Source organism: Ranitomeya variabilis, chromosome 6 (assembly GCF_051348905.1).
Source record: "Ranitomeya variabilis isolate aRanVar5 chromosome 6, aRanVar5.hap1, whole genome shotgun sequence".
NCBI lineage: Eukaryota > Metazoa > Chordata > Amphibia > Anura > Dendrobatidae > Ranitomeya > Ranitomeya variabilis.
In genome coordinates, this window is record NC_135237.1 from 494,098,743 (window position 1) to 494,125,475 (window position 26,733).

At 42.4% G+C, this 26,733-nt stretch overlaps 1 protein-coding gene across 3 annotated transcripts in view; it reads left to right on the forward strand.

Moving 5' to 3' along the window:
- RALYL (RALY RNA binding protein like) overlaps positions 1-26,733 on the forward strand; it is an 869,832-nt gene that overhangs the window by 398,089 nt on the left and 445,010 nt on the right. For all 3 annotated transcript variants that reach the window (XM_077270743.1, XM_077270742.1, XM_077270744.1), the window contains exon 3: positions 14,801-15,078. In XM_077270743.1, the coding sequence (XP_077126858.1) occupies positions 14,823-15,078 (256 nt within the window). In that variant the 5' untranslated portion in view covers positions 14,801-14,822. The remainder of the gene's footprint in view (positions 1-14,800; positions 15,079-26,733) is intronic.

The window sequence follows — 26,733 nt, forward strand, 5'->3', positions numbered from 1 at the left end:
AGCCATGCGCTAGTATCAATGCACGTTATGAGTTTTGCGCCAATGTGGTCACACTTGTGTGGATTCAGGGACTCGGCTGAAATAAGCCACTTAGAATACCGGCACTTCCGGTGAGGAGATTGTGTGTATGGTTTCAGGGCCCCGGCTGAAATAAGCCACCTAGAATACCGGCTCCTCCGGTGAGGAGATTGTATGTTTGCCTCCTTGACTGCGTGACCACAAGCTGCTATCTGCTCAGCAATTATTGTGTATTCCTGTGGAGTTTAACAGGATGCAGTCCTTTCTTTATATTGACTCTGTGAAGCAACAGAGATCGCTTCTACCGCCATATAGTGCCGCCGTTTGCCAGTAGCAGGTTCTTTTCCTGCATGGTGGACCCCGGGCTGTGAACGCACCAAATAACATCTCTACATTTACTCGGTGCATTCCGCCAGCCCTAACATAAGAAATAATTTCAGTTGTTTCACACTTTTTTGTTAAGTATATAATTCCACATGTGTTAATTCATAGTTTTGATGCCTTCAGTGTGAATGTACAATTTTCATAGTCATGAAAATACAGAAAAATCTTTAAATCAGAAGGTGTGTCCAAACTTTTGGTCTGTACTGTACATCGACCTTACAGATATGTTCTATCCTCTATATTGTATATATTCTGTGTGATGCAGTGACCCATGTTACAGCCAGGGGGCTCTGTATGTGCTCCTCAGGATACGCATGGAGGCGTATCTGCAATGGTCATAATGAAACAGTGTCCGGCATGATTGTAAATGGCTGGTATGTGTCGCAGAGGGAGCCTACGCTGTCAGCCTGTAGTATTGTTGTTCTGGGACCTGTAGTCCTATAGTTAAAAGGGAGGCTTGCAGGGTTCATTGCAGAGCTGGGCAGGACTGACTAACCACACACACCTCCCACCTCTGGGGGTGGTTACATGTACATAAGGTGACCAGGGTTTGGGTCACATGTTCAGAGTGTATGGACCGGAATGGTCAGTGTGTAAAGTCCTGGGTGGTCTGTGTTGGAATGTCCTGGAGTGGACTGGATTCCTGGAGGCACATGGTGAGGCCATGGACTGAGGGTCTGTGTTGGAAGTGCCTGGGACTGGACTTCCTGAATAGCACACGGAGAGGCCATATCTGCAGAGCCTGTGATGGCTACTGTGTTGGGGAAGCTACAGTTCCGTCTGTGGGTCTGGACTATCTGAAGTGCCCTGGTCACAAGGATGGTAATCCCAGTTCTGCAGCTTCCCTGGGAACCAGGACTGACAGGAGTCACTGTGTGGAGCAGGAGCTCCTGTAAGGTAACTCCAGATAAACGGGGTTATGGGCAGAGAAGTATCTGCCTTTGGAACAGACTGTCGGTGCTTTATGTGTTCCTTTGACGTTAATGAACTGTTTGCCGAGTTAAAGTGCTATGGACAATGTGTAGGCCTGTGATGTGCAACATGGCCTATGGTGCGGTTTATGGCATTTAAATAAACCAAATAGACTGTTTTTGTGAGAAACTGTGCCTGAGTGCTTTAATCCCGTTGCCAAGCGAGTGTCCCTCAACCCACTCAGGTAGCGCTATCTCACATCATCTAAAGTTAATGAACAATAATAACTATTATTCTGAGTTTTATTAATATTGATCTACCACTAAAACTGTTCTATGAACCGATAAATGCGTTCCTCTGCTTTATTACTTTGATGTATCCATCTTGTGTAATACATTTTGATTTTTAAATTGCTTTTTACATTATTATTATTATTATTATTATTATTTATTTATAAAGCACCATTGATTCCATGGTGCTGTACATGAGAAGGGGTTACATACAAGTTACAGATATCACTTACAGTAAACAAACTTACAGACTGATACAGAGGGGTGAGGACCCTGCCCTTGCGGGCTTACATTCTGCAGGATTATGAGGAAGGAGACAATAGGTTGGGGGTTGCAGGAGCTCCGGTGTTGGTGAGGCGGTAGCTTCGGTGGTGATGAGGAGGCAGCGAGGTCAGTGCAGGCTGTAGGCTTTCCTGAAGAGATGAGTTTTCAGGTTCCGTCTGAAGGATCCGAATGTGTTGGATAACCGGACGTGTTGGGGCAGAGAATTCCAGAGGATGAGGGATATTCGGGAGAAGTCTTGGAGGCGATTGGATGAGGAGCGAATAAGTGTGGAGGAGAGAAGGAGGTCTTACAATGCCTTACAACATTATCAAATGGTCTTAATTGTATATTTGGCAATTGGTCACTTCATTACTTTGTTCCACATATTTCACAATGGTGGGTACCATGCACAAAAAAAGTGAAGGAAATCAAGAAGGTGAAATAAAATTGAATAGCTTTATTTATAACATTGGTATATAAATTTGATTAAAAAGGCAGGGTAAGGGCCTCCAAAATTAGAAGGGGTAATCCTACAGCAGAATAATTATATTTGCATCAACGCACAAAAATCCTAATTTGGATTTATGTGCATTGATGCAAATATAATTATTCTGCTGTAGGATTACCCCCTCCAATTTTGGAGGCCCTTACCCTGCCTTTTTAATCAATTTTATATACCAATGTTATCAATATAGATATTCAATTTTATTTCACCTTCTTGATTTCCTTCACTTCTTTTTTGCATGGTACCCACCATCGTTAAATATGTGGAACAACATTATCAAATGACAGAAATTACCCATATGCAAATTGCCTCTTCTGACTTGTAGGATCGCTACTTCCAACAGATGGCGCTATAGAGTTTAAGTCCTCTTTTTCTCAGAAGAGGCAATTTGCATATAATATTTCCCAGAGGAGCATTGCACAGCGAATAAGCCTGAGTCCTTACCATGACAAGCCAGAGATGGTATGTCACTCTCCATAAGGAGAAACGATACCCCTTAGAAATTACCCATTCTATTCATAACACAAAATACTATGATTGTCAAAATGCATAAAAGGACATGAATTCTAATATGCTCCAGCCGCAAATGCTTAAAGAGACGGTGTGTGTGTTTTTGTGCATCTTTACCAGCAATGTAGGACGTCGTGTGTGTTTACAGGAACTGACAAATCACATGGTGCACAAAACTGGGGCACGGAGGTAGACATAAAAAAAAATGCACCTAATTCTGTTAAGGCACTGTGTTATTCTGGTTCACAGAGCAATTTTTTGTATTATTTTGTCTCTTTCTGCTTTTTGTTCCCTTATGTTTGAATAGAAGGAATATTAGTTTGTCATAGCGATGCATTGATTGCAGTAAAGAACCACATATAACCTTTTCTGCTCCCTCAACAACCATCAAGGGTATCTAACAAGATAGAAAAGATAATGTTCTCTAGCTGCTATTTACTGGACAAAAGGAAAGGAGTCTTTTACTGTTCCATTCTTGGCCTTGATTGTCAAAGGAGCCGATTATAACAATTTGAAGCTCTGTGCATGGCGAGATAGGACTATGGCACATGTGAACCTAAAACATTAGTGTGACATAGGCCAAATGTACCTTCTCCAATAATGCCATCTGCAAGTTCTTTATACTGATTGGTATTTGTAGTGAAGTTAATAGTACAGATGTATTACTGGCAATGTTCTGTATCTTCACCAGAAGCACGGTGTGAGTATAAAATGTTTGAGATGCTGTCTGTGGCAGATGGTAGAACTGCTGCAGTCATAGGGGCCGATACATCATGACTGACCTTGGACAAGCTCGCTCTACGCCAGCCTTCACAGAGTACACGGCACCAAATTCATTAAGATGTGCACTTAAAGAGAATCTGTAAGCAGGTTTTATTGTGTTATCAGAGAACAGCATGTTGAAGGGGTTAAAACACAGATTTCCATGATGTGTCATATGTTAGGCTTTGTGCTGTTGTTTACTTACTCTGAAAGTTTTATTACCTGCTGATTATCATTGTCCGGAATACAGCAGCTACACAGAGCGTGCATGCTAGTCTGCTCCCTCCTGTGATAAGCAGCTCACTATCAATACACAATGCTCACAGAGAGCCTGGTGTGGGCGGAGTCAGCTGTGGTTTGGGTGGGGTCAGCTGTGGTTTGGGTGGGGTCAGCTGTGGTTTGGGTGGGGTCATCTAAATCGAAGAACTCTGATTGTGTCAGAACTGCTGCACCCAGTAAACTAAGTAGTACATTGTTACATTCAGAGTGTCTTTGCTTAGATCATGCTGCACTCAAATGAGGTACCAAAAGCTCCAGAAATGCTACCCATGTCCTTAACCCCTTCACCACCAATGACATATATATATACAGTATATACAGTATATATATATATATATATATATATATATATATCATAGGTCAAATCCCTGCATTCCCTGAGCCCGAATGTTTTCCTGCACATGACAGCTGATTTCATCAGCTAACATGTGCCTCTGACAGCCGCGGGTGGAGTCGCGATCCACCTGTGGCTGTAAACATGTTGAATGCCGCTGTCAATCTCCGACAGCGGCATATAACATGGTGCCAGTAGCATGTCACTAATCCCATCCATCGGCACACTTATCACATCATCGCGAAGTGCCGATGGGTTGGTATGACAACTCGGGGTCTGCAGGAGACTCCTGTGGTTGTCATTGCTTAACTGATATGAGCGCTGACTTCACATGACCATATTGACCAAAAAATAAAAAAGTTATTATGATTTAAAAAGAGAAAACACAGTAGTTTGACAATAAATGGCTTCACCCAACCACTAACCATGAGTGGAGAAAAAGTTTTGGTGTTATCATTCATATTCTCTGAACAAAGGCCATGTAAACTTTTGAGCAGAACTGTATGAAATAAAACATATAAGCACCCTAGTGCTGATGTACTAATCTGGTCTAGTGCACACACTGATGACACCAGTACTGTTTTTTGCGGGATCAGTTTTATACGGCCGTGTGAAGGGGCCTAAACATATCTGTCACTTTCTAATAAGCTATCATATGCGTACGTGAGGAATAATATAATATCTGCATGACTTGCATCCTATATGTTTTATCAGTTTGACTCACTGCTTTATATTCTGTATGGTTCAGTTGTCTCTGAGCTGTGATTATACACCAGCTGCTATGACTTCTTCCATTCCCAATACACAAAAACTTAAGGGATTCCTGCTCCCTATCTCAGGCAGTTTCAGAAGCAGCATCATGGAGGACATTATACAGCCATTCTCAGAATTGTAGCATGAGACAAAGCCCTTACTAGACAACTGCTGCAGGATTTGTAAGTGTCTGCCTCTATCTGTACTCTCTCCGTGCTCCTCCTTCTGCTTCCTTCTCCCCACTCCATAGACTTCAATAGGCAGCTGTAATTTGTCACCTCAGTGAGCTGCCAGTCCATTTTTTTACTAAGTCAGATTTTGGCAGTATTTTAGAGTGGACAATGAGTTCAGGAGGCAAGGTGGAGGAGAAGAAGTGGCTTATAGGTGGAGAAGCAGATTTCTCTGATAAGATATATTACAAAGTTACTTATTCCTGTGTACTATTGATTTATGTCCTCAATGGGACTCACAATCTAATTTCCAAAACTCACACATAAACATATCAGTATGTTTTTGCTTTGTAGGAGGAAACGTGGCTGATTCCCACGCAAACATCGAGAACATACAAACTCCATCCAGTTGTCCTTGGTTGGATTCAAACCACTGCGGCATGGCGGAGTCACTGTGCTGCCCCTAAATGACGTATTAGCTATATGTAGCCATCTTAGGAGGGGTTAATTGCGTGCATATTTTTAGTGCTAGGATTGAGGTGTACGCAGTGAGCATAGACGTTGATGACACAAATTGCAGCATCTAGCTGGCACTATATAAGCAACATAAAAATACTGCAATTCAGAAAACTAGGATTGAATTTTGGACCTAATAGTGAATGGTGCACATGATTAAAGGCAGTGTAAGCCTTCACACAGATTTTTATTTTATTGTTCATTTGCTTGCAAAATGCAAATTTGAGATGTTCTACGATTTTGCTGCTGCATAGTGTCTGCTGGGCTATGCTCACACCTCATTTAGTCCTCCACTTACGTGTAAGTTCAGGAAAGGTTCACTACATGTATGTGACATTGCTGACACATGCCAAACGGTGGCATCTGTCATTCATAGACCTCCATGTTAAAGTGAACATAATAGCTTGCAAGGTGGGAATTTAATCAATAACTATTTCCATGCTCCTAAACACCATATATAGGGGTCCGTCCCTGAGTGTCTTTGCCCGCATTTACTGCAGCAAGCATTACTCTCAGTGAGAATTCTGCCGTGTTTTGGTGCAAGTGAGGACCCTTTGTTTCTGTGAAGAACATGCCAGACAGTTTATAAAATAAACTCTGGTTTACTGTTAACTAAATCTATATACTGTACATTGGGTAGCAGGTAAAGTACTTGTTTTCTTTTCCTTCTACACAATACAGAGGCATAATCTTAGAGGTTATGGCGGCACTTGTGATGAACATTGCTAAGGAATGATGATGAGACAAATTGAGTACCTCCATCTTCCCGGTACGAGGACATATAGGTCAGTGTGTTACGCTGTACCCACTGCCCCCTATCTGCACTCTGTGAATAGTGTAAGGGAGCTCCACTAGCTATCACCTTACGGATGTACCCAGCCTGGCTGATCCTGTATTCTTTCAATGCTGATCTCCAGGACTGGCTAACACTGACAACTTGCACTACTCGTCTCTTGCAACAGGTCCACAGCATGCTTATTATAGATATTTCTGCCATCTCTGTTAGGTGTGTGGTGAGGTGCATGCTGCTGCCTTTTGTTAAATCTGCTCTACTTCTGGCACACACACTCAATACAGGTTTTGCTTCTGAGTGATGCTCTTCTTACTGTCACTGTCACTGAACTCACACTGTTTCTAAAAAAACAGGAACTAAGCTCTCAGTCCCTACTAACTCCTCCTCAACCATGGGCTGGCCCTACAGTTAACCCTGTCATCCCCGGCTAAAAGGAAACTGCATCTTGGATGAGGGTAAAACAACCAAAAATACAATTTACACACAATATAACAACTGGGGTCTTCAGAGAGGGTGTAATACATATGCTGATACATTCTGCCTAATCCATAGGCACCATTAATCAAACAGTTGCTGCAGGATTCAAGTCATATGTGTTTAACTCTGAAATGCTTCTACACTGTAGAATAGTGTAGACAGGCAGGTCCCCGGCAGCTTCTCCCAACCCGGTGCACTAGGCATACACCTGTCAATCTAGGGCAGCTGGAAGCTACTAGGGACCCACCAGTCCCACTAGTCTTCCCGGCAGCTATTAAACTATGTTTTTCTCTTAAATGCCACAACATTTCAGAGTTAAACATGTATAGCTGGAACCATGCTGAAGCTGTCTGATACATGCAGTTCTTTACCAGTTTTTTTTTATTTTGCATTATACTAACATACACTGGTCAGATGGAAAGCCAAAATACTTTTTTTTAGCCTCTGTCTGGCAGTTAAGCGTAGCAGTTTTTTTGATAAGTCCATTATCTAGATGAATGTTTGCAAAAATGATATAAATCTGTCTTATCTCTTACTCCTGACAGCTCTATCTGCTCCCCTCTCCTCTTTCTCAATGTTAAATATAACAGCAGGGTGCGGTAAAGGGTGTTATAGACATCGGTAGTGGAGAGCGGAAAAGTATCTTAATTTTAATGAAAAACTTAGAAAAAAGCTAGGACAAGGAGAACAAAAATTATAGGATTGAAGCTGTGGTAATCTCTATGCTAATGAAGATAGCAGTACAATGGAAACCTCACATCCAGCCTATATTACTGGGAGAGATTCTCCCACAAGAGAAAGCTGTGAAACTTGGATCAGGCAGAAAACCATATTTCAGGGTACCTGAAAGTCAATAAATGGTGTTTGTAGTCTGAAATTTGTTGCATTGTATCCACTAAAGCTAACCACTAGCAGTTAAAAATTATTTTTCCACAACCTGTAAATGTGCAGTAGGTTTGAAAAACCTACATTGGGGCCTATTCTGGGAATTAATATAGAGATTTCTTGCAACCTCCCTCTTTAAGCATCTGTGTGATCTGTGTTTGAGATCAGCGGTAAATTATGCATATAAAAATACATTTTGTCAAGGAACAGCCGGAGGATCATGCTGATACCCTATCGTTTCCATCAATTTGATGGGAAACCAGCCTGGGGATGCCGCAGATATCCCCCCACTGTTACCATGTTGTCACGAACCAGCACTTCAGTGCCTTCAATTGTGGGGATAATTTTGCAATAATTACTGGCGATTGATGTACGAGGTCACGGATGCTTTTAATACTAGGTCGGTTATAGGGGAACTCATAGTAAACATATAGTATATGCACTTCCGATTCCTATGCATATACAGTGGCATGTAAAAGCTTGGGCAGCCCTAGTCAAAATTTGTGTTATTGTGAATAGAGATGAACAAACCTTTTAAGGTTGTGTTTGGCTGAGTTCAGCGAACTTCCCGATGTTTGCCGAACAGTTGGCCGAACATAATCGTACCTCATTGAATTCAATGGGAGGCAAAACCAAACACAGAGACAACACCTTCAGAGGGGCCCAAAAGCTGCCAAAACAGCTCAAATAAGGGGCAAACAACAGGAAACGTGACATCAATTGACCTATGAATTGCACTGTAAATAAATAATTTCAACAAAAATTGATATGGGTTCCCCTGTGTTTTTGATAACCAGCCAGGCAAAAGTGACAGCTGTGGGCTGCAAGCCTCAGCTGTGAACTTAGCAAGGCTGTTATGAAGAATACAGGGATCCTCACACTGTTTTTTGATTATTTAGATGAATAATTTTAAAAATCGGCATGGGGTCCACTTTGGTACGATGCTGAAAATATGTCTAAAATGAATCATTTTAAAAATCGGCGTGGGGTACCACTTTGGTGCGATGCTGAAAATATGTCTCCCATAACTATATGACCTGCGCTGTTCACAAAAAACAATATTCGTAACTGGACTTCGGTGCCAGAGTGTCTGATATAATCCCTTTGATGACCTGAAGTGTTTTCTTCGGAGGTCTCCCATTGTCTGGTTTACACTGGGTCCAGACCTTGTGTCTGTTCTCCTGCAGATAACCTACTTTACCTTTTCACAGCAGTATGTCATAGCTGAATATTTTTCAAATGTACTGTTGTTAGAGTGCCAGCTCAATGCATGCTTCAATCCTCAATATGAGGATAGATAGTGGATATTGTTCTCGTCTTGTTAGTATTCCTGTCTGCCTTTCCAGTGCACATACAGTAATTAGGGAATACATGTTAGAAATATCTCAACTCTGCAACTCATATCATGAAAATCTTACAATGAGCAAATGAATGGAGGTCATATATTTTTATATCTATAACATCATTGTATTTATTATTTATTATAAATAACAAAGTCATCAGTATTAAAATGTAATATATATATAGAATTTAGTATTAGCATCCCCACTATGTCGATATAATGGCAGAGAGAAATGCATATTTTTGTAATAAGTTCCCTTTAGTGGACTTGTATAGGATTACAAAAAAAAAAAAAATGGTATAAATGGCACATAGATAATTTAATCAAGAATCTAAGAGCAGAAAAATGTGTCATTAAAAAGGTTTTCTTAAGAAGCCTACCCCTTGCCTTAATGTAATATGTAACACATAAACTGCTGTGGTAAGAAGCCATAGCAGTACAAAGTGACCGAGAAATTAAAAGTAAATTAAAATTAATTCTTTAAGTACAAAGAGTTAAAACTTGAATTAAGAAGACAGGGGAAAGGGAGTAAACCTCCAAAATATTCAGGGAAGGGTACAGCAAATCACAAGGGATAAACACAGCAGTTTATGTGTTATTTAGTAATTGAAGTGCAGCTGATTCAAAAGGGATTATGGCATTAATTTAATGTAATATGTGTATAAAAGAGAAAAAAGCAGACAGCGCTTCAAAGGGTGAATCTTGGTCAGCTGGTGCAACTTCCTTATAAGGCCACGTTCACACGTTCAGTATTTGGTCAGTATTTTACCTCAGTATTTGTAAGCCAAAACCAGGAGTGGGTGATAAATACAGAAGTGGTGACGTGTTTCTATTATACTTTTCCTCTGACTGATCCACTCCTGATTTTGGCTGACAAATACTGAAACAAACTCTGTAAGCGCAAGGCTTTTTTTTTTTTTAGAAAAGGCTAAAAAAATCTTTTATTGGAATACATTAAGAATAAGGAAAAAATATTATATATATATATATATATATATATATATATATATATATATATATATATATATATATATATAAATATATATATATATATATATATATATATATATATATATATACATACATATATGAATGCAAATGCAGGAAAAGAACCTGGAAGTAAATTGCATTTAAAACACTACAATAATATATTATTGATCAATCATGATTCTTCAAAGCTCTAATAATAGTGAGAGTGGACTTACCCATAATGATTAGTGATGAGCAAGTGTGCTCGTTGCTTGGGTTTTCCCGAGCACGCTCGGGTGACCTCCGAGTATTTGTTAGTGTTCGGAGATTTAGTTTTCATCACGGCAGCTGATTGATTTACAGCTATTAGCCAGGCTGAGTACATGTGGGGGTTGACTGATTGCTAGGTAATCCCCAGATGTAATCAAGCTGGCTAATAGCTGTAAGTCATGCTGCTGAGGCGATGAAAACTTAATCTCCGAGCAGTCATAAATACTAGGAGACCACCGGAGCGTGCTCGGGGAAAACCCGAGCAACAAGTACACTCACTCATCACTAATAATGATGAGTTAATGACATGCTGGGACTATTGTGACACTTAAAGCACAAATGAACACTTGTATAATATTAGGTATAAGCAATAACGTTTAATCAATGTCAATACAAGGAGAGTCCTGGTAGACTCTTTTAGTCACATTAAGCGTCTAAATGTGGGACCAGAATAAAGCATGTGAAGTGCCCGTCAGGGCCGTGGGGTACTCGTGCCGGATCCGACGGTTCTTAAGGGGGTGATCACGGCAGCAGTGACCCATTCCGTGGCCCTGGGCATCCAATAAAAGTCAGTTAAAGAGGGGGAAAAATAAATTTTATAGGGGATTAGTTCATGACGCCACCCATGGTGTTCAGCAATAAGGAGATGGCCAACACTGCGGTTCAGGTCCACTGGGGCAGTTGGTGACGCAGTAAAGTTGGTACAGTACAGCTTTCCACAGGTAGAGCTAGGCCCCAGGGCAGTTATGGTGTTAAAGTCACTGATGGATGTTGTGGTGCAGGACAGGTGGCACAGCAATTATTCAGAGGACACAGCAGGGTGCAGTTTCCACACTTTACTCACAGTTCTTATATGCAATCCCTAGCCGGGTGCTGTGTCCCCTGCGTCTGTGGTCCAGTCATCTCTCAGGTAATTTGGGGTACACTTTGCCAGAATCCCCTTCTTATGTTCCTTCCCTGGCTGTCTTACTGCTCTCGCCTCTCCTGCCCTGCGCCTTCACACACAGTGTCACAAGCCAGCAGCCTCAGGTCCTGTCAGGCAACATCCTCTTGGTTCCATTGAACCTAAATGGCTGCCTTTTCAGAAAATGTGTATGGTTGTGGCTGTGGCACCTACAGATACCACAGACTCCGGCTGGCTAGCTGAGCCTTGTAGTTCTACACTAGTCTGGGGGCCAGTTCCCCCCACTGCGACCTGGTCCCTCCACCCAACTACAGTTGGGGTGGATACAGGCCCCACGGGTGGATTTCTCACTACCCATGCCCCTAAGACCCCTTCTTCCTCTATCACTTTCTTTCTTCTTTAGTCCAGTGTAGGGATGAGCTCCTCACTGCTCCAATCTCCAGCACTAACTGTCTAACTCCCCAACTCACTCCTCCCTCCTGTTTCCATCACATCTCTACTCTCTCCATCCACACCCACTACCCAGTCCCTCCCTGTGCCTGAGAGCTCTGGTGTTGGATGCGAGTGTGTGGGTTCTGAGTAGTGCCCCTTTCCTTACCTGAGAGCGGAGTACCACATCTCCGGCTGAGGTGCAGTACCTCTGTGGCGACTGAACCCTCAGGGGCACCACACATGCACATAAATTAGCAAAGGTGTGCAAACATCATTAGACAAACAAGAGTACTGAAAGTAACATTACCAGAAGTGCAAGGGTCCAGGTACCCACCACAAGCAACGTGCGCTTCGCTATGAAAAGCTTCATCCAGGGGAATACCGGTGGAAAATTCTGACCATATACTGAATGTGTGAACGTGGCTTAATACGTAAAGTAAAACTGTGATGTGACCACAGCCAGATGTCCTCTCCCGAGTGACTAAAGGCATCAGTGTGATAAATGTAAACAGATTTGAAAAACAATCATTCCCAGACAGTGCACACCTGGGTACAAATCTGGAAAGATGATGGATTATTTAGGAAATTCTTTTATTTATGCGTAACAGATACAACACATTTAGAAAGCATGCTGATCTCTTTACCAAGTACAGAACACTATTAACAGATCCAGACATAATTTCTTTAGCACTGCAATAACTCCAGATAATGGTGTATTGGATACCTTCTCAGACTTAGCAGGAAGTCTCTTCTCAGTCATGCAGTCCAGGTTTTGGAGCAGGGAAATCAGTCACCTGTCCTAACAATACTAACATAGAGCAGACTGGTAGAAAGTGTAAGGTCCTGGAAAATCTGCTGAAGTCTTACTGGATTATCTCTGCTCCAGAATCCAGACTGCAAAGCTGTGAAGTGCGCTCCCGGCAAATCTGACTTGGTTTCCAATCCAATAAAGGAGACACCATTCTCTGGAGTCATCGCACTGCCAGAGAGATTCTGTCGGGATCTGTTATTGGTGCTCTGCACTTGATAAGAGTTTGGTTCACTTTCGAAACACATTGTATGGATTACACCTAAATAAGGCTGGTTTCACATTTGCGTCTTTGTGCACAGCGTTTGATCCGCATAGATCCGCATGCATCATGCATACATATATTTAACATGTTGTACGCATGGACATGCTTTTGCGTATGCATGCGTCGTTTCGCAGTGTGTGGCGGGGCGCGGCTAATGCAACATGTTGCATTTTTAGAGGCGTCAAAAATCAGTCAAATATGCGCATGCGGATGAGTGCCTCAAAAAACGCATTACTGACTATGGAAATGCATTGATACGCAATGACAGGCCTATGCATGCGTTCGATACGCATGCGTACTTTAGACTGCGCATGTCCAGAAAATGATGTCACCGCATGCCAAAATGCATTTAAAAGCATGCACACGCAGCATTTTTGTTTTGCGTCATGCGCAAATTGATGAGCAGGCGTAAGCATACTTTTGCATGTGTTTTGGCATGCGTTTGCGCAGGCAGATGATATGCTGCGCACATAAACGCTAATGTGAACCTAGTCTAAAGGAATTTTCATAAAGAATCCATCAACTATTGAGACTTGTAAGTGGATGGTGGGAAACCTCAATTTTAACATCTATCTAATGGGACATATGTACATCAAAGAATGTTTTTCACAAATCCAAAATCACCAAATCATCTGTGGTATCAGAAAATATGGACTTGTCTCCATGAGTTTTTCCTAGACACATGGTCCATAAAAAATGGACATGTGAATAATACCATAGATTACAGTGAACTTTTGAAGATTAACAATTCAAACAAGCGGCATGATCATTCCACTAGTATGAACTGATAAACACTGTAGAGAAACAGAATGCACTAGACCATAGAGTAGTACCTTAATGAAAAGATCACACAGATCCAGGTAATGTGCTCTTGTGAGCGAGTTGTCTAGGCGCGATTCCTGTGAATGCTCAAAATGGCTGTTGCTGCCCGGTGACTGAAGGGATGAAGTCCACCAGGATGCTTGAAGGTAAAGACAATTCATACTTTTCAGCTGTGCTAACTGGAATGAAGATTCTTGATCCAATAACATAAAGAAGAGGTTTTTCTTCCACATCACATTTCCACACTGGACTGGTGTCTTTCGCAAGTGTAAAAGCTAACTGTACGGCACATTTGGAGTGGAAACACATTGAGGAATAAAATCAACTTCTTTATATTATTTAATTATTATTTATATTAGTCCAACTCACTCACCACCATGTGCACAAATCCAACGGTCTATGAGTAATGAGAGGAAAATCAAGAAATATCCACTACCCGCGATCCAAATAAAATAATTTATGGCTTTTTGAATAATCCACAAATAATATGAATAAGTCACAGAGTGTAAATATGCTAGGCCTTTCATTTGGTAAAATTGTTCATTACCTTGGAGAAAGACGCCAGTCCTTTGTGAAAATGCATTGTACAATAAAAACTGACTAACTAGTATGAACTGCGCAGTTTCTCATGTGCAAGTAGAGAACTTTTCCTCTCCAGCATCGAAGAAGCTCATTGGGACTGACAATGGCTGGATCCAGTGACATAGCCAACATATTGCAAGTGCATGCTCCTTGGATACCATCAGAGGTGGTCGGTATCCTTGAAAATGAACAATAAACTATAAGAGGCACAGTAAATTGCAAAGTTAGTTGTTTCTTCGTGCACTTTGCAATTTTACCTATTTAAAAAGTTGATATTCAGGAAAAGTGCTCAATATGTTTCCTGAAAAATAGCCTTTTAACTTGAGAAGGCACATTAATTTCATGGTGTAATATTATGATCAGGGCAAGAAATGTTTGTACAGCACTTTGGCATTATTGGCCAACAGCCTTAGGATGGGCAAATGTCTTATCAGCTTTCCATGTTAAAAAGAGATCTGTCTGTTAAAAACAATATATGGTTCATTCATTTTGTGATCTTTGTTACATTAATGATATCATTATTCATTTTTCTTTTTTCTTTATTATTGTTGCAGTTGACCTGAGCTATCTCCAATAATGACTGGCAAAACACAGACTAGCAACGTCACAAACAAGAATGATCCGAGGTCAATCAATTCCAGAGTTTTCATTGGCAACCTTAATACAGGCATTGTGAAAAAAAGTGACATTGAAGCAATATTTGCAAAATATGGGAAAATAGTTGGATGCTCGGTACATAAAGGATATGCATTTGTACAGTACGTCAGTGAAAGACATGCAAGGGCTGCGGTGGCAGGAGAGTACGCGAGGATCATTGGAGGTCAACCACTAGGTAAGAATTCAGATATGGCTCCTTTAAGAAATCTCTGCTATGAGTATTTCGCTATCGTCTGTGTTCTGTGAGTGGTGTCAGCAGATCGGGCCTCTTTCTGTGTTTTAAAGTAAATGTAACCCTCTGAATACTGTGTTTGGTATCTAAATATGTTCACAATTCTGTGCTAAAAAATTGGCATTACATTCAGCCAGAGATTTATAGCTCAGGTTCAGATTAAAAAAATGTCAAGAAACATTAGGAACTGTTTTCAAAATGTTTGTCCTTAAAAACAATATGGTTTTAGAAAAGGTTTATTAATTGGCTTTGGAATAGTTTTATTCCCTTAGTGACCAGCCAAGTTTTCAAATCTGACGTGTCACTTTATGTGGCAATAACTCTGAAATGTTACAACACATCCCAGCGATTTTCAGATTGTTTTTTCATGACACATTGTACTTTATCTTAATAGTAAATTTAGTTAGTTGCATTTTGCGTTTAGAAAAATATCAGAAATTAGACAAAAATGTCCCAAAAATTTGCAATTTTGAAACTTTGAATGATCCTCCCCTTAGTTCAGATTGTCATACCACACAAAATAAGTTCATGAGTAATATTTCCCTCATATCTGCTTTAAATCAGCGCCGTCTGTAAAATGTTCTTTCATCCTCTTAGGATTAAAAATGTAGTAGCAAGTTTTCTTGTTTTTTTTCTCAAGAAAATTTACAAAACTTATTTTTTTAGAGACTTATTCAGTTTTGAAATGACTTTGGGGGTCCTAACTATTGGAATATCCCCAAAGTGATTCTATTTTAGAAACAGCGCCCCTCAACATATTCAAAATTGCTTTCAGGTAGTTTATTAACCCTTCAGGTGCTCTTCAGGAATTAATGCAAAGTAGCGTGACAGGAAAGGAAAACTGTTCTTTTTACAACTTAAATGTTGCTAATGTCTGAACAGGTCCCTATAGTCGAAAGACTCTGAGGCTGTGAATTGTCATGGCAACCATCAGGACCACATAATCATGATCTCAGGGTGTTGTTGGGGTTAAAGAAGGAGCCCTCACACTCTGTTAACCACCTAGATACCATAGTCACTGTTAATTATAGCAGATTCTAAAGGGTTAAATGGCCAAGGTCGGTGCCAACACCGATTGTGGCTGACGCAGCAGGGCGTCAACTACAATGTACAGCCAACAAATGGTGCAGTTTCATCCATCGGAGGGGAAGCTATTCTCTTATATCTCAGTACAGTGAAAAGACATATCGGTGGTCACTCGGGGGTTAAGCAGGCAATAAAGCATTTGTGCACATGTTATATGTATTGATGATTTTCCCTACTTTGTAATAGTTGTAGCTTTGGTTTCAGGCGATTAATTTTGCATAATTGTATTGTGTTTTTATTTGAGTTATTTCTAGATGGCACCAGGACATATGAAACCAATTTATAATAATAATAATAATAATATTTTTTATTTATATAGCGCCAACATATTCCGCAGCGCTTTACAAATTATAGAGGGGACTTGTACAGACAATAGACATTACAGTTCAAAACAGATACCAGTAGGAATGAGGGCCCTGCTCGCAAGCTTACAAACTATGAGGAAAAGGGGAGAAACGAGAGGTGGATGGTAACAATTGCTTTAGTTATTTGGACCAGCCATAGTGTAAGGCTCGGGTGTTCATGTAAAGCTGCATGAACCAGTTAACTGCCTAAGTATGTAACAGTACAGACACAGAGGGCTATTAACTGCATAAAGTGTATGAGAACATGATGAGAGGAAACTGATTATGTTTTTTTTTTTCATGGGCCACACAGGGATGGTTAGGTTAATGCATTGAGGCGGTAGGCCAGTCTGAACAAATGAGTTTTTAGGGCACGCTTAAAACTGTGGGGATTGGGGATTAATCGTATTAACCTAGGTAATGCATTCCAAAGAATCGGCACAGCACGTTTAAAGTCTCGGAGACGGGAGTGGGAGGTTCTGATTATTGAGGATGCTAACCTGAGGTCATTAGCGGAGCGGAGGGCACGGGTAGGGTGGTAGACTGAGACCAGAGAGGAGATGTAGGGTGGTGCTGAGCCATGGAGTGCTTTGTGGATGAGGGTAGTAGTTTTGTACTGGATTCTGGAGTGGATGGGTAGCCAATGTAATGACTGGCACAAGGTAGAGGCATCGATGTAACGGTTGGTGAGGAATATAATTCTGGCAGCAGCATTCAGGACAGATTGGAGCGGGGAGAGTTTGGTAAGAGGGAGGCCGATTAGTAGAGAGTTACAATAGTCCAGATGAGGATGAATAAGTGAGACAGTAAGAGTTTTTGCAGAGTCGAAAGTAAGAAAAGGGCGAATTCTAGAAATGTTTTTGAGATGCAGATAAGAAGAACGAGCCAGTGATCGGATGTGGGGGGTGAAAGAAAGCTTGGAATCAAGGATGACCCCAAGGCAGCGGGCATGTTGCTTTGGAGTAATGGTGGAACCACACACGGAGATGGCAATGTCAGGCAAAGGTAGGTTAGTAGAGGGAGAGAACACGAGGAGTTCAGTTTTTGACAGGTTCAGTTTCAGATAGAGGGAGGACATGATGTTAGAGACAGCGGTAAGACAATCACTGGTGTTTTCTAAAAAGGTCGGCGTGATAACAGGAGAAGAGGTGTATAATTGGGTGTCATCAGCATAGAGATGGTACTGGAAACCAAATCTACTGATTGTCCAATAGGGGCGGTATACAAAGAGAAGAGGAGGGGGCCTAGGACTGATCCTTGAGGAACCCCAACAGTAAGGGGAAGGTTAGAGGAGGAGAAACCAGCAAAACATACAGTGAAGGATCGGTCAGAGAGGTAGGAGGAGAACCAAGAGAGAACGGTGTCCTTGAGGCCGATGGAGCGGAGCATAGTGAGGAGGAGTGTTATGGTTCTCAATGGCAAGAGAACATAGCCCAGCAAACATAAGAACTAACTCTTGGAAGGATGGAAACTAAACTGACCATGAACTAAACCTGCCGCACAACTAACAGTAGCCGGGTAGCGTAGCCTGCGTTTTATCCCTAGACGCCCAGCGCCGGCCGGAGGACTAACTAATCCTGGCAGAGGAAAATATAGTCCTGGCTCACCTCTAGAGAAATTTCCCCGAAAGGCAGACAGAGGCCCCCACAAATATTGGCGGTGATTTAAGATGAAATGACAAACGTAGTATGAAAATAGGTTTAGCAAAATTGAGGTCCGCTTACTAGATAGCAGGAAGACAGAAAGGGCACTTTCATGGTCAGCTGAAAACCCTATCAAAACGCCATCCTGAAATTACTTTAAGACTCTAGTATTAACTCATAACATCAGAGTGGCAATTTCAGATCACAAGAGCTTTCCAGACACAGAAACGAAACTACAGCTGTGAACTGGAACAAAATGCAAAAACAAACAAGGACTAAAGTCCAACTTAGCTGGGAGTTGTCTAGCAGCAGGAACATGCACAGAAAGGCTTCTGATTACAATGTTGACCGGCATGGAAGTGACAGAGGAGCAAGGCTAAATAGCGACTCCCACATACTGATGGAAACAGGTGAACAGAGAGGATGATGCACACCAGTTCAATTCCACCAGTGGCCACCGGGGGAGCCCAAAATCCAATTTCACAACAGTACCCCCCCCTCAAGGAGGGGGCACCGAACCCTCACCAGAACCACCAGGGCGATCAGGATGAGCCCTATGAAAGGCACGGACCAAATCGGAGGCATGAACATCAGAGGCAGTCACCCAAGAATTATCCTCCTGACCGTATCCCTTCCATTTGACCAGATACTGGAGTTTCCGTCTGGAAACACGGGAGTCCAAGATTTTTTCCACAACGTACTCCAACTCGCCCTCAACCAACACCGGAGCAGGAGGCTCAACGGAAGGCACAACCGGTACCTCATACCTGCGCAATAATGACCGATGAAAAACATTATGAATAGAAAAAGATGCAGGGAGGTCCAAACGGAAGGACACAGGGTTAAGAATCTCCAATATCTTGTACGGGCCGATGAACCGAGGCTTAAACTTGGGAGAAGAAACCCTCATAGGGACAAAACGAGAAGACAACCACACCAAGTCCCCAACACAAAGCCGAGGACCAACCCGACGCCGGCGGTTGGCAAAAAGCTGAGTCTTCTCCTGGGACAACTTCAAATTGTCCACTACCTGCCCCCAAATCTGATGCAACCTCTCCACCACAGCATCCACTCCAGGACAATCCGAAGATTCCACCTGACCAGAAGAAAATCGAGGATGAAACCCCGAATTACAGAAAAAGGGAGACACCAAGGTGGCAGAGCTGGCCCGATTATTGAGGGCAAACTCCGCTAAAGGCAAAAAAGCAACCCAATCATCCTGATCTGCAGACACAAAACACCTCAAATATGTCTCCAAGGTCTGATTCGTCCGCTCGGTCTGGCCATTAGTCTGAGGATGGAAAGCAGACGAGAAAGACAAATCTATGCCCATCCTAGCACAGAATGCTCGCCAAAATCTAGACACGAATTGGGTACCTCTGTCAGAAACGATATTCTCCGGAATACCATGCAAACAGACCACATTTTGAAAAAACAGAGGAACCAACTCGGAAGAAGAAGGCAACTTAGGCAGGGGAACCAAATGGACCATCTTAGAGAAACGATCACACACCACCCAGATGACAGACATCTTCTGAGAAACAGGAAGATCCGAAATAAAATCCATCGAGATGTGCGTCCAGGGCCTCTTCGGAATAGGCAAGGGCAACAACAATCCACTAGCCCGAGAACAACAAGGCTTGGCCCGAGCACAAACGTCACAAGACTGCACGAAGCCTCGCACATCTCGAGACAGGGAAGGCCACCAGAAGGACCTTGCCACCAAATCCCTGGTACCAAAGATTCCAGGATGACCTGCCAACGCAGAAGATTGAACCTCAGAAATGACTTTACTGGTCCAATCATCAGGAACAAACAGTCTACCAGGTGGGCAACGATCAGGTCTATCCGCCTGAAACTCCTGCAAGGCCCGCCGCAGGTCTGGAGAAAAGGCAGACAATATCACTCCATCCTTAAGGATACCAGTAGGTTCAGAATTACCAGGGGAGTCAGGCTCAAAACTCCTAGAAAGGGCATCCGCCTTAACATTCTTAGAACCCGGCAGGTAGGACACCACAAAATTAAACCGAGAGAAAAACAACGACCAGCGCGCCTGTCTAGGATTCAGGCGTCTGGCGGACTCAAGATAAATTAGATTTTTGTGGTCAGTCAATACCACCACCTGATGTCTAGCCCCCTCAAGCCAATGACGCCACTCCTCAAAAGCCCACTTCATGGCCAAAAGCTCCCGATTCCCAACATCATAATTCCTGACCTGCTGAGCAGGATCTCCAGCAGAGCGAGATTTCAGGGACAAAAACAACTTGCAATTATTTTTGAAATTTTGAAAGCAAGATCTATTCCCCGAGAAAAATTCAGGCAAAGGAATTCTAGGTTCAGATATAGGAACATGAACAGCAAAATCTTGTAAATTTTGAACTTTCGTGGTGAGATTATTCAAACCTGCAGCTAAACTCTGAATATCCATTTTAAACAGGTGAACACAGAGCCATTCCAGGATTAGAAGGAGAGAGAGAGAGAAAGGCTGCAATATAGGCAGACTTGCAAGAGATTCAATTACAAGCACACTCAGAACTGAAAAAAAAAAAAAAAAATCTTCAGCAGACTTCTCTTTTCTCTCCTTTCTCTGTCAATTAATTTAACCCTTTTTTGGCCGGTCAAACTGTTATGGTTCTCAATGGCAAGAGAACATAGCCCAGCAAACATAAGAACTAACTCTTGGAAGGATGGAAACTAAACTGACCATGAACTAAACCTGCCGCACAACTAACAGTAGCCGGGTAGCGTAGCCTGCGTTTTATCCCTAGACGCCCAGCGCCGGCCGGAGGACTAACTAATCCTGGCAGAGGAAAATATAGTCCTGGCTCACCTCTAGAGAAATTTCCCCGAAAGGCAGACAGAGGCCCCCACAAATATTGGCGGTGATTTAAGATGAAATGACAAACGTAGTATGAAAATAGGTTTAGCAAAATTGAGGTCCGCTTACTAGATAGCAGGAAGACAGAAAGGGCACTTTCATGGTCAGCTGAAAACCCTATCAAAACGCCATCCTGAAATTACTTTAAGACTCTAGTATTAACTCATAACATCAGAGTGGCAATTTCAGATCACAAGAGCTTTCCAGACACAGAAACGAAACTACAGCTGTGAACTGGAACAAAATGCAAAAACAAACAAGGACTAAAGTCCAACTTAGCTGGGAGTTGTCTAGCAGCAGGAACATGCACAGAAAGGCTTCTGATTACAATGTTGACCGGCATGGAAGTGACAGAGGAGCAAGGCTAAATAGCGACTCCCACATACTGATGGAAACAGGTGAACAGAGAGGATGATGCACACCAGTTCAATTCCACCAGTGGCCACCGGGGGAGCCCAAAATCCAATTTCACAACAGAGGAGCTGATGATCCACAGTGTCGAATGCTGCGGAGAGATCCAAGAGAATTAGCATGAAGTAGTGACGATTAGATTTAGCTGTTAGTAGGTCATTAGAGACTTTAGTGAGGGCAGTTTCAGTAGAGTGTAAAGAGCGGAAGCCAGATTTAAGAGGGTTGAGAAGAGAGTTGTCTGAGAGATAGCGGGTAAGACGGGAGTGGACCAGGCGTTCGAAGAGTTTAGAGATGAAGGGAAGATTAGAGACAGGTTTATAATTTGCGGCACAATTTTGATCGAGGGAGGGTTTTTTTAAGTAATGGATGTATGATGGCATGCTTAAATGAGGAGGGAAAAATACCGGAAGTGAGGGAAAGGTTGAATATTTTTGTTAGGTGAGAGGTGACAGCCGGGGAAAGGGACTGGAGGAGATGTGACGGAATGGGGTCACTGGTGCAAGTGGTGGGGCGAGAAGATGCAAGGAGCCTGATTACTTCTTCTTCTGTAACTGGTTCAAAGTCAGAGAGTGAACTAGATGCAGTGGGGGAGGGAGGACAGTGCATGGTATGAAGAGATTGGGAGATAATTTCCTGTCGAATGTGGTCAATTTTTTCTTTGAAGTAATTGGCCAGATCGTCAGCGCGGAGATCCGTGGTTGGGGCCTGCTCTCTTGGGTTGAGTAGGGACTGGAAAGTGTCAAAGAGACGTTTAGGGTTATTTGACAGTGAGGTGATGAGCGTGTTGAAATAGGTTTGTTTGGAGAGGTGAAAGGCAGAGTTGTATGTTTTTAGCATGAACTTATAATGGATGAAATCTTCGGGTAGATTAGATTTTCTCCACAGATGTTCGGCGCACCTGGAGCACCGCTGCAGGAAACGTGTTTGCAGCGTGTGCCACGGTTGTCGCCGTCTGTGCCGAGTTGTTCTATGTATAGGAGGTGCAGCTTCATCCAGGGCACTTTGCAGGGTTTCATTGTAATGCTTCAGCGCAGAATCAGGACATGAGATGGAGAAGATTGGGGCCAATGAGGACTGCAAGTTCTTCTTAAGTTTCTGGGTGTTAATGGCCTGTATGTTTCTATAAGTGTGGAAAGGGGGGGTGACCTGAGCGGGATGGCAGTTCTTGATAGAGAATGAAAGAAGGTTGTGGTCAGAGAGCGGGAGAGGGGAGTTTGTGAAATCATCCACTGAGCAAAGCCGGGAGAAGACCAAGTCAAGGGAGTTTCCATCTTCATGCGTTGGAGAGTTAGTATGCTGCGAGAGGCCAAAATAAATTTATTGTCCATGGCTTTGTAACTTCAAGGGATAGTATCACTTATTTTATTTGTAATGATTAAAACCAGATAAAGAAACATTCTTTTTTGTATGTTTTTATTTTTAGATTTCTGTACCTTTTTTATTTTATTTTCTGTCGATGATTATGGTGACAGTCATATTGTATGGGGCTGCTGTTATGCTGGATTCTTTCAAAAAAGCCACATGCTAAATGACCTCTATAGTCTGAAGATGTTAATTCACTCCTTTTTTTAGACATGCTCTGTGACCTGTGCAGAGGTTATTGTGCAGGGAGTCAGAGGAGGTGAGTCAGGGCCATCACCTACAGTTAATGGTGTGATCATGTGTTATCTATATGTAGATGCTTCCAGTCATTGTAATCCTGCCGGTGGCAATAATGAGATGACCACTGAAAAGTGATCACTATAGAACAGGTAATATCAGGTTTTGTGACCAAATGGAAAATTGAGACATTTCCTAATTTTTCAGCATAGTGATATGGAAATTGAAAGAAAAAGTAAACATTACCAGATTTTTTTAAACAAATACATTTAATATAAAATCCTATTTTAAAGTGTGGAATTTTTCTGGACTAACATTCTGTTTAAATAGACATCTAAGGACTCATTCACACGTCAGTTTTTCACGTACAAGCACTATCAATTTTTTTTAATATTGCAGTCTATGGTGCAGTTCACAGTTCAGTGACTTTTTGCTGGCCGAGTTGTCTGTGCAAAATCACGTTGATGTGTCCAATATTGATCCGAGTATCGGATGAAGCTTACCAATGAAAGTCTATGATCTCGTGAAAAATTCAAACAGCACTCAGCTGCGAACTATGAGCTGTCTGTTTTTCACTGACTGATCGGAGAAGGTGGAGAAACTACTTTTTATCATCAGTAAAAAACGCTGATGAAACTCTAACCAAACTCTTCTGAAAATCTGATGAAAAACATTGATGAAACTCGGTCCGTTTTTCTCATACATAAAAAAAAACTGATGTCTGCATGATGCTTTATGCTAATAACAAATATTTACAAGGAAAGTTGTGGACTGTCATCCTTTAAAATATGAGTGTAATAACGGGTTAGACCAATGGTGGTCCACCTAAAGCACGGATAACTTATTTATGGCCTACGTGACCTCACTGGTTGATGCATATTACTTTCAATGCTTCATGCTAGATGCATGTTGGTAGTCTCTGCATATTATATGAGAGTTGTAAAAAAATCATGTAAACTAAGGCCAGTTTCACACTAATCAGCCACTTTGAGTTCCGTTATTCACTATAAGGGACTGTGCATCTATTGCCTCCATATTCCAGGAAGGCAGAGATGCCACGAGAGGTGTTGAGTTCTCCTTCAATGGAAGTCTTTAAACAGAGGTTGGACAGACATCTGTCTGAGATGGTATAGTGAATCCTGCTTGGAGCAGGGGGTTTAACACAATGACCCTGGAGGTCCCTTCCAAATCTAACATTCTATGATTCAATGCACAAACGTAATATGCTTGTTAGTAGACTCAGACTAATCAAACCAGGGTGGTACTAGTCTTGAAAAGTATAAGGACTTCTGAAAGTCTGACTTTTCTTGGCATGGCTGGGTCTTTCATCCAAGATTAGAGATCTCCATTTTCTCCTTCAGGCAATGTGCAGATGCAACACCCACTAGGGCCGTGGGGTACTCAAAACCGGGTCAGATGATTCTTAAAGGGGTGGTCATGGCAGAAAGGACCTGGTCCATGGCCCTGGGCACGCAATAAAAGTCTTGAGGGAATGTTTGTAGGGGATTTAACATGATGCCACCTGTGGTGTTCAGCAGTAGGTAGCCGATGCTGCTTAAGGGGACCGCTGGGGCCAATGGTGTCACAGCTGAGATGGTTCTGCTCCCCACCGGTGGAGCAAGGTCCCAGGGCTACGAGAACAGTCTATTAGGGATCATGGATGTTGGGGTGCAGGACTGAGGGTGTGGGAAAAGGACTAGAAGACACAAAGACTGTAGTTTCTATTACCTTTAATGGCAGATGCAGTCTGGGGCACTGGTGACAGGTGGTCATGGAGATATTTCAGGGTCCACCTAGCCAGGTGGATTTGGAGGCCTTCCCTCTGTGCTGCTCCTTAGGTGCCTTAAGCTCCTCACAAGCCCTGTTACATTCTGTCCATGAAATGGAACATTTCCCCGCATGGCAGGCAGCTTGAGCCTGTTCCAGGTGTCACTGTCCTGTGATGACTCCGGGTTCTCTTATGCTGCTGTGCCTCAGGGTGTCAGCTGGGGCCAAGAGACCTGCAACCTGCCCTCCAGTTTTAGTTGCTGGGCCCGCAGTTCCCACACAACCATGGACTCCGGTGTCCAGTCTTTGGCGCTCAGTCCTGGGGCAAGCTCAGTCGCAGCTCCAATCCTACAGGTTCTCCTCATTTGCCTATTTCTCCTTCACTGTCTGCTCCCAGACTCACACTTACTCTCCCTTTTCTAACCCCACCTCCAGGCCAGAATTTATAAGGAAGCTCCCCTAAAACAGGTGTTAGAGCTCCCCCTTCTGGTCTGGAGTCTGGAAAGGTGTTGTATGCTGGTAAGGGGACCCCTCTTTGCTCCCAGGCATGACATCAACCCCTGTGAGAGAGGCTATGCTGTTGTGGCAACCAGACTCCTGGGGTGCCACACAAACAACTCGGAAACTGCTTGAAAAAAATATCAGAAAATGTTTAAAAGAATGAACATAAGCATTCCTTTGTAAAAATGACTTGCAGTGTATATGTTCAGGATTTTGAACATCTTTTAACAGCTTCAGGTTTTTGAATATGCCCAGCGGTTAAAAGAAGTAACAGCTTGGAAGATGTTCTCTACTTTACCAGTTAATGGGAAATCTCTTTTGGAGCGTTTTTACATTGTTTTTGTTTAAAAAAAACTCTAGTGATTTTTCATTATACAACAAAGCGAATAAAAGAGACATCACAAATACCATAACAAAAGCCTCAAAAGAAAAAAATTCAAAGTGGCCAAAGCCATAAGGAAAACACTCAGGAAACAACTATAAAAATGATACAAGAGGCTTCAGGAAAAAAACACCAAAGTTTCCTGCAGTGTCTTCTGCTTGCAAAACTCGATGGGTTTGCCTTCATTTAGAAGACAATGTGTGCACAAAGGAATGCTTGGTAGACTTGACATCCCTATAAAAACACAGGTCTAAAAATTATTGCGGATTGGCAGCATGTTTGCTTGTGGTTTTTGCATGCTTTTTTAGTCTGCAGTGAATGCTATAGAAATAGATAATAATAACCTATTTGGTCTCAGTGTCAATAGGAGAGTCAAATCCCCCCCTGGGCTTCTCTGGGGCACATTGATTTGGTGGATATCCCCTGCATTGTTTACAGGTGTATTAAACATATTAGGGATACATGTGGTTGTTATTTGATTTTGCACCTTGGTCTGCTCATGTGTTTGCACTGGCTCAGCTCTCCCTTTGTGATCCTCCCATACTGTCACACCTTGGATAGTGTTAAGCGATACCTTCCGATATGCAAAGGTATCGGTATCGGATTGGATCGGCCGATATCCAAAAAATATCGGATATCGCCGATACCCGATACCAATGCATATCAATGGGACACAAAATATCGGAATGGTTCCCAGGGTCTGAAGGAGAGGAAACTCTCCTTCAGGCCCTGGGATCCATATTCATGTATAAAATAAAGAATAAAAATATAAAATATTGATATACTCACCCCTCCGGCGGCCCCGGCTCTCACCGGTCAAAGCGTCTGCCTCCGTTCCTAAGAATGCAGGGAGTAAAGGACCTTCGATGACGTCACGGCTTGTGATTGGTCGCATGACCACTCATGTGACCGCTCACGCGACCAATCACAAGCCGCGACGTCATCGAAGGTCCTTCGCTCCCTGCATTCTTAGGAACGGAGGCTGCC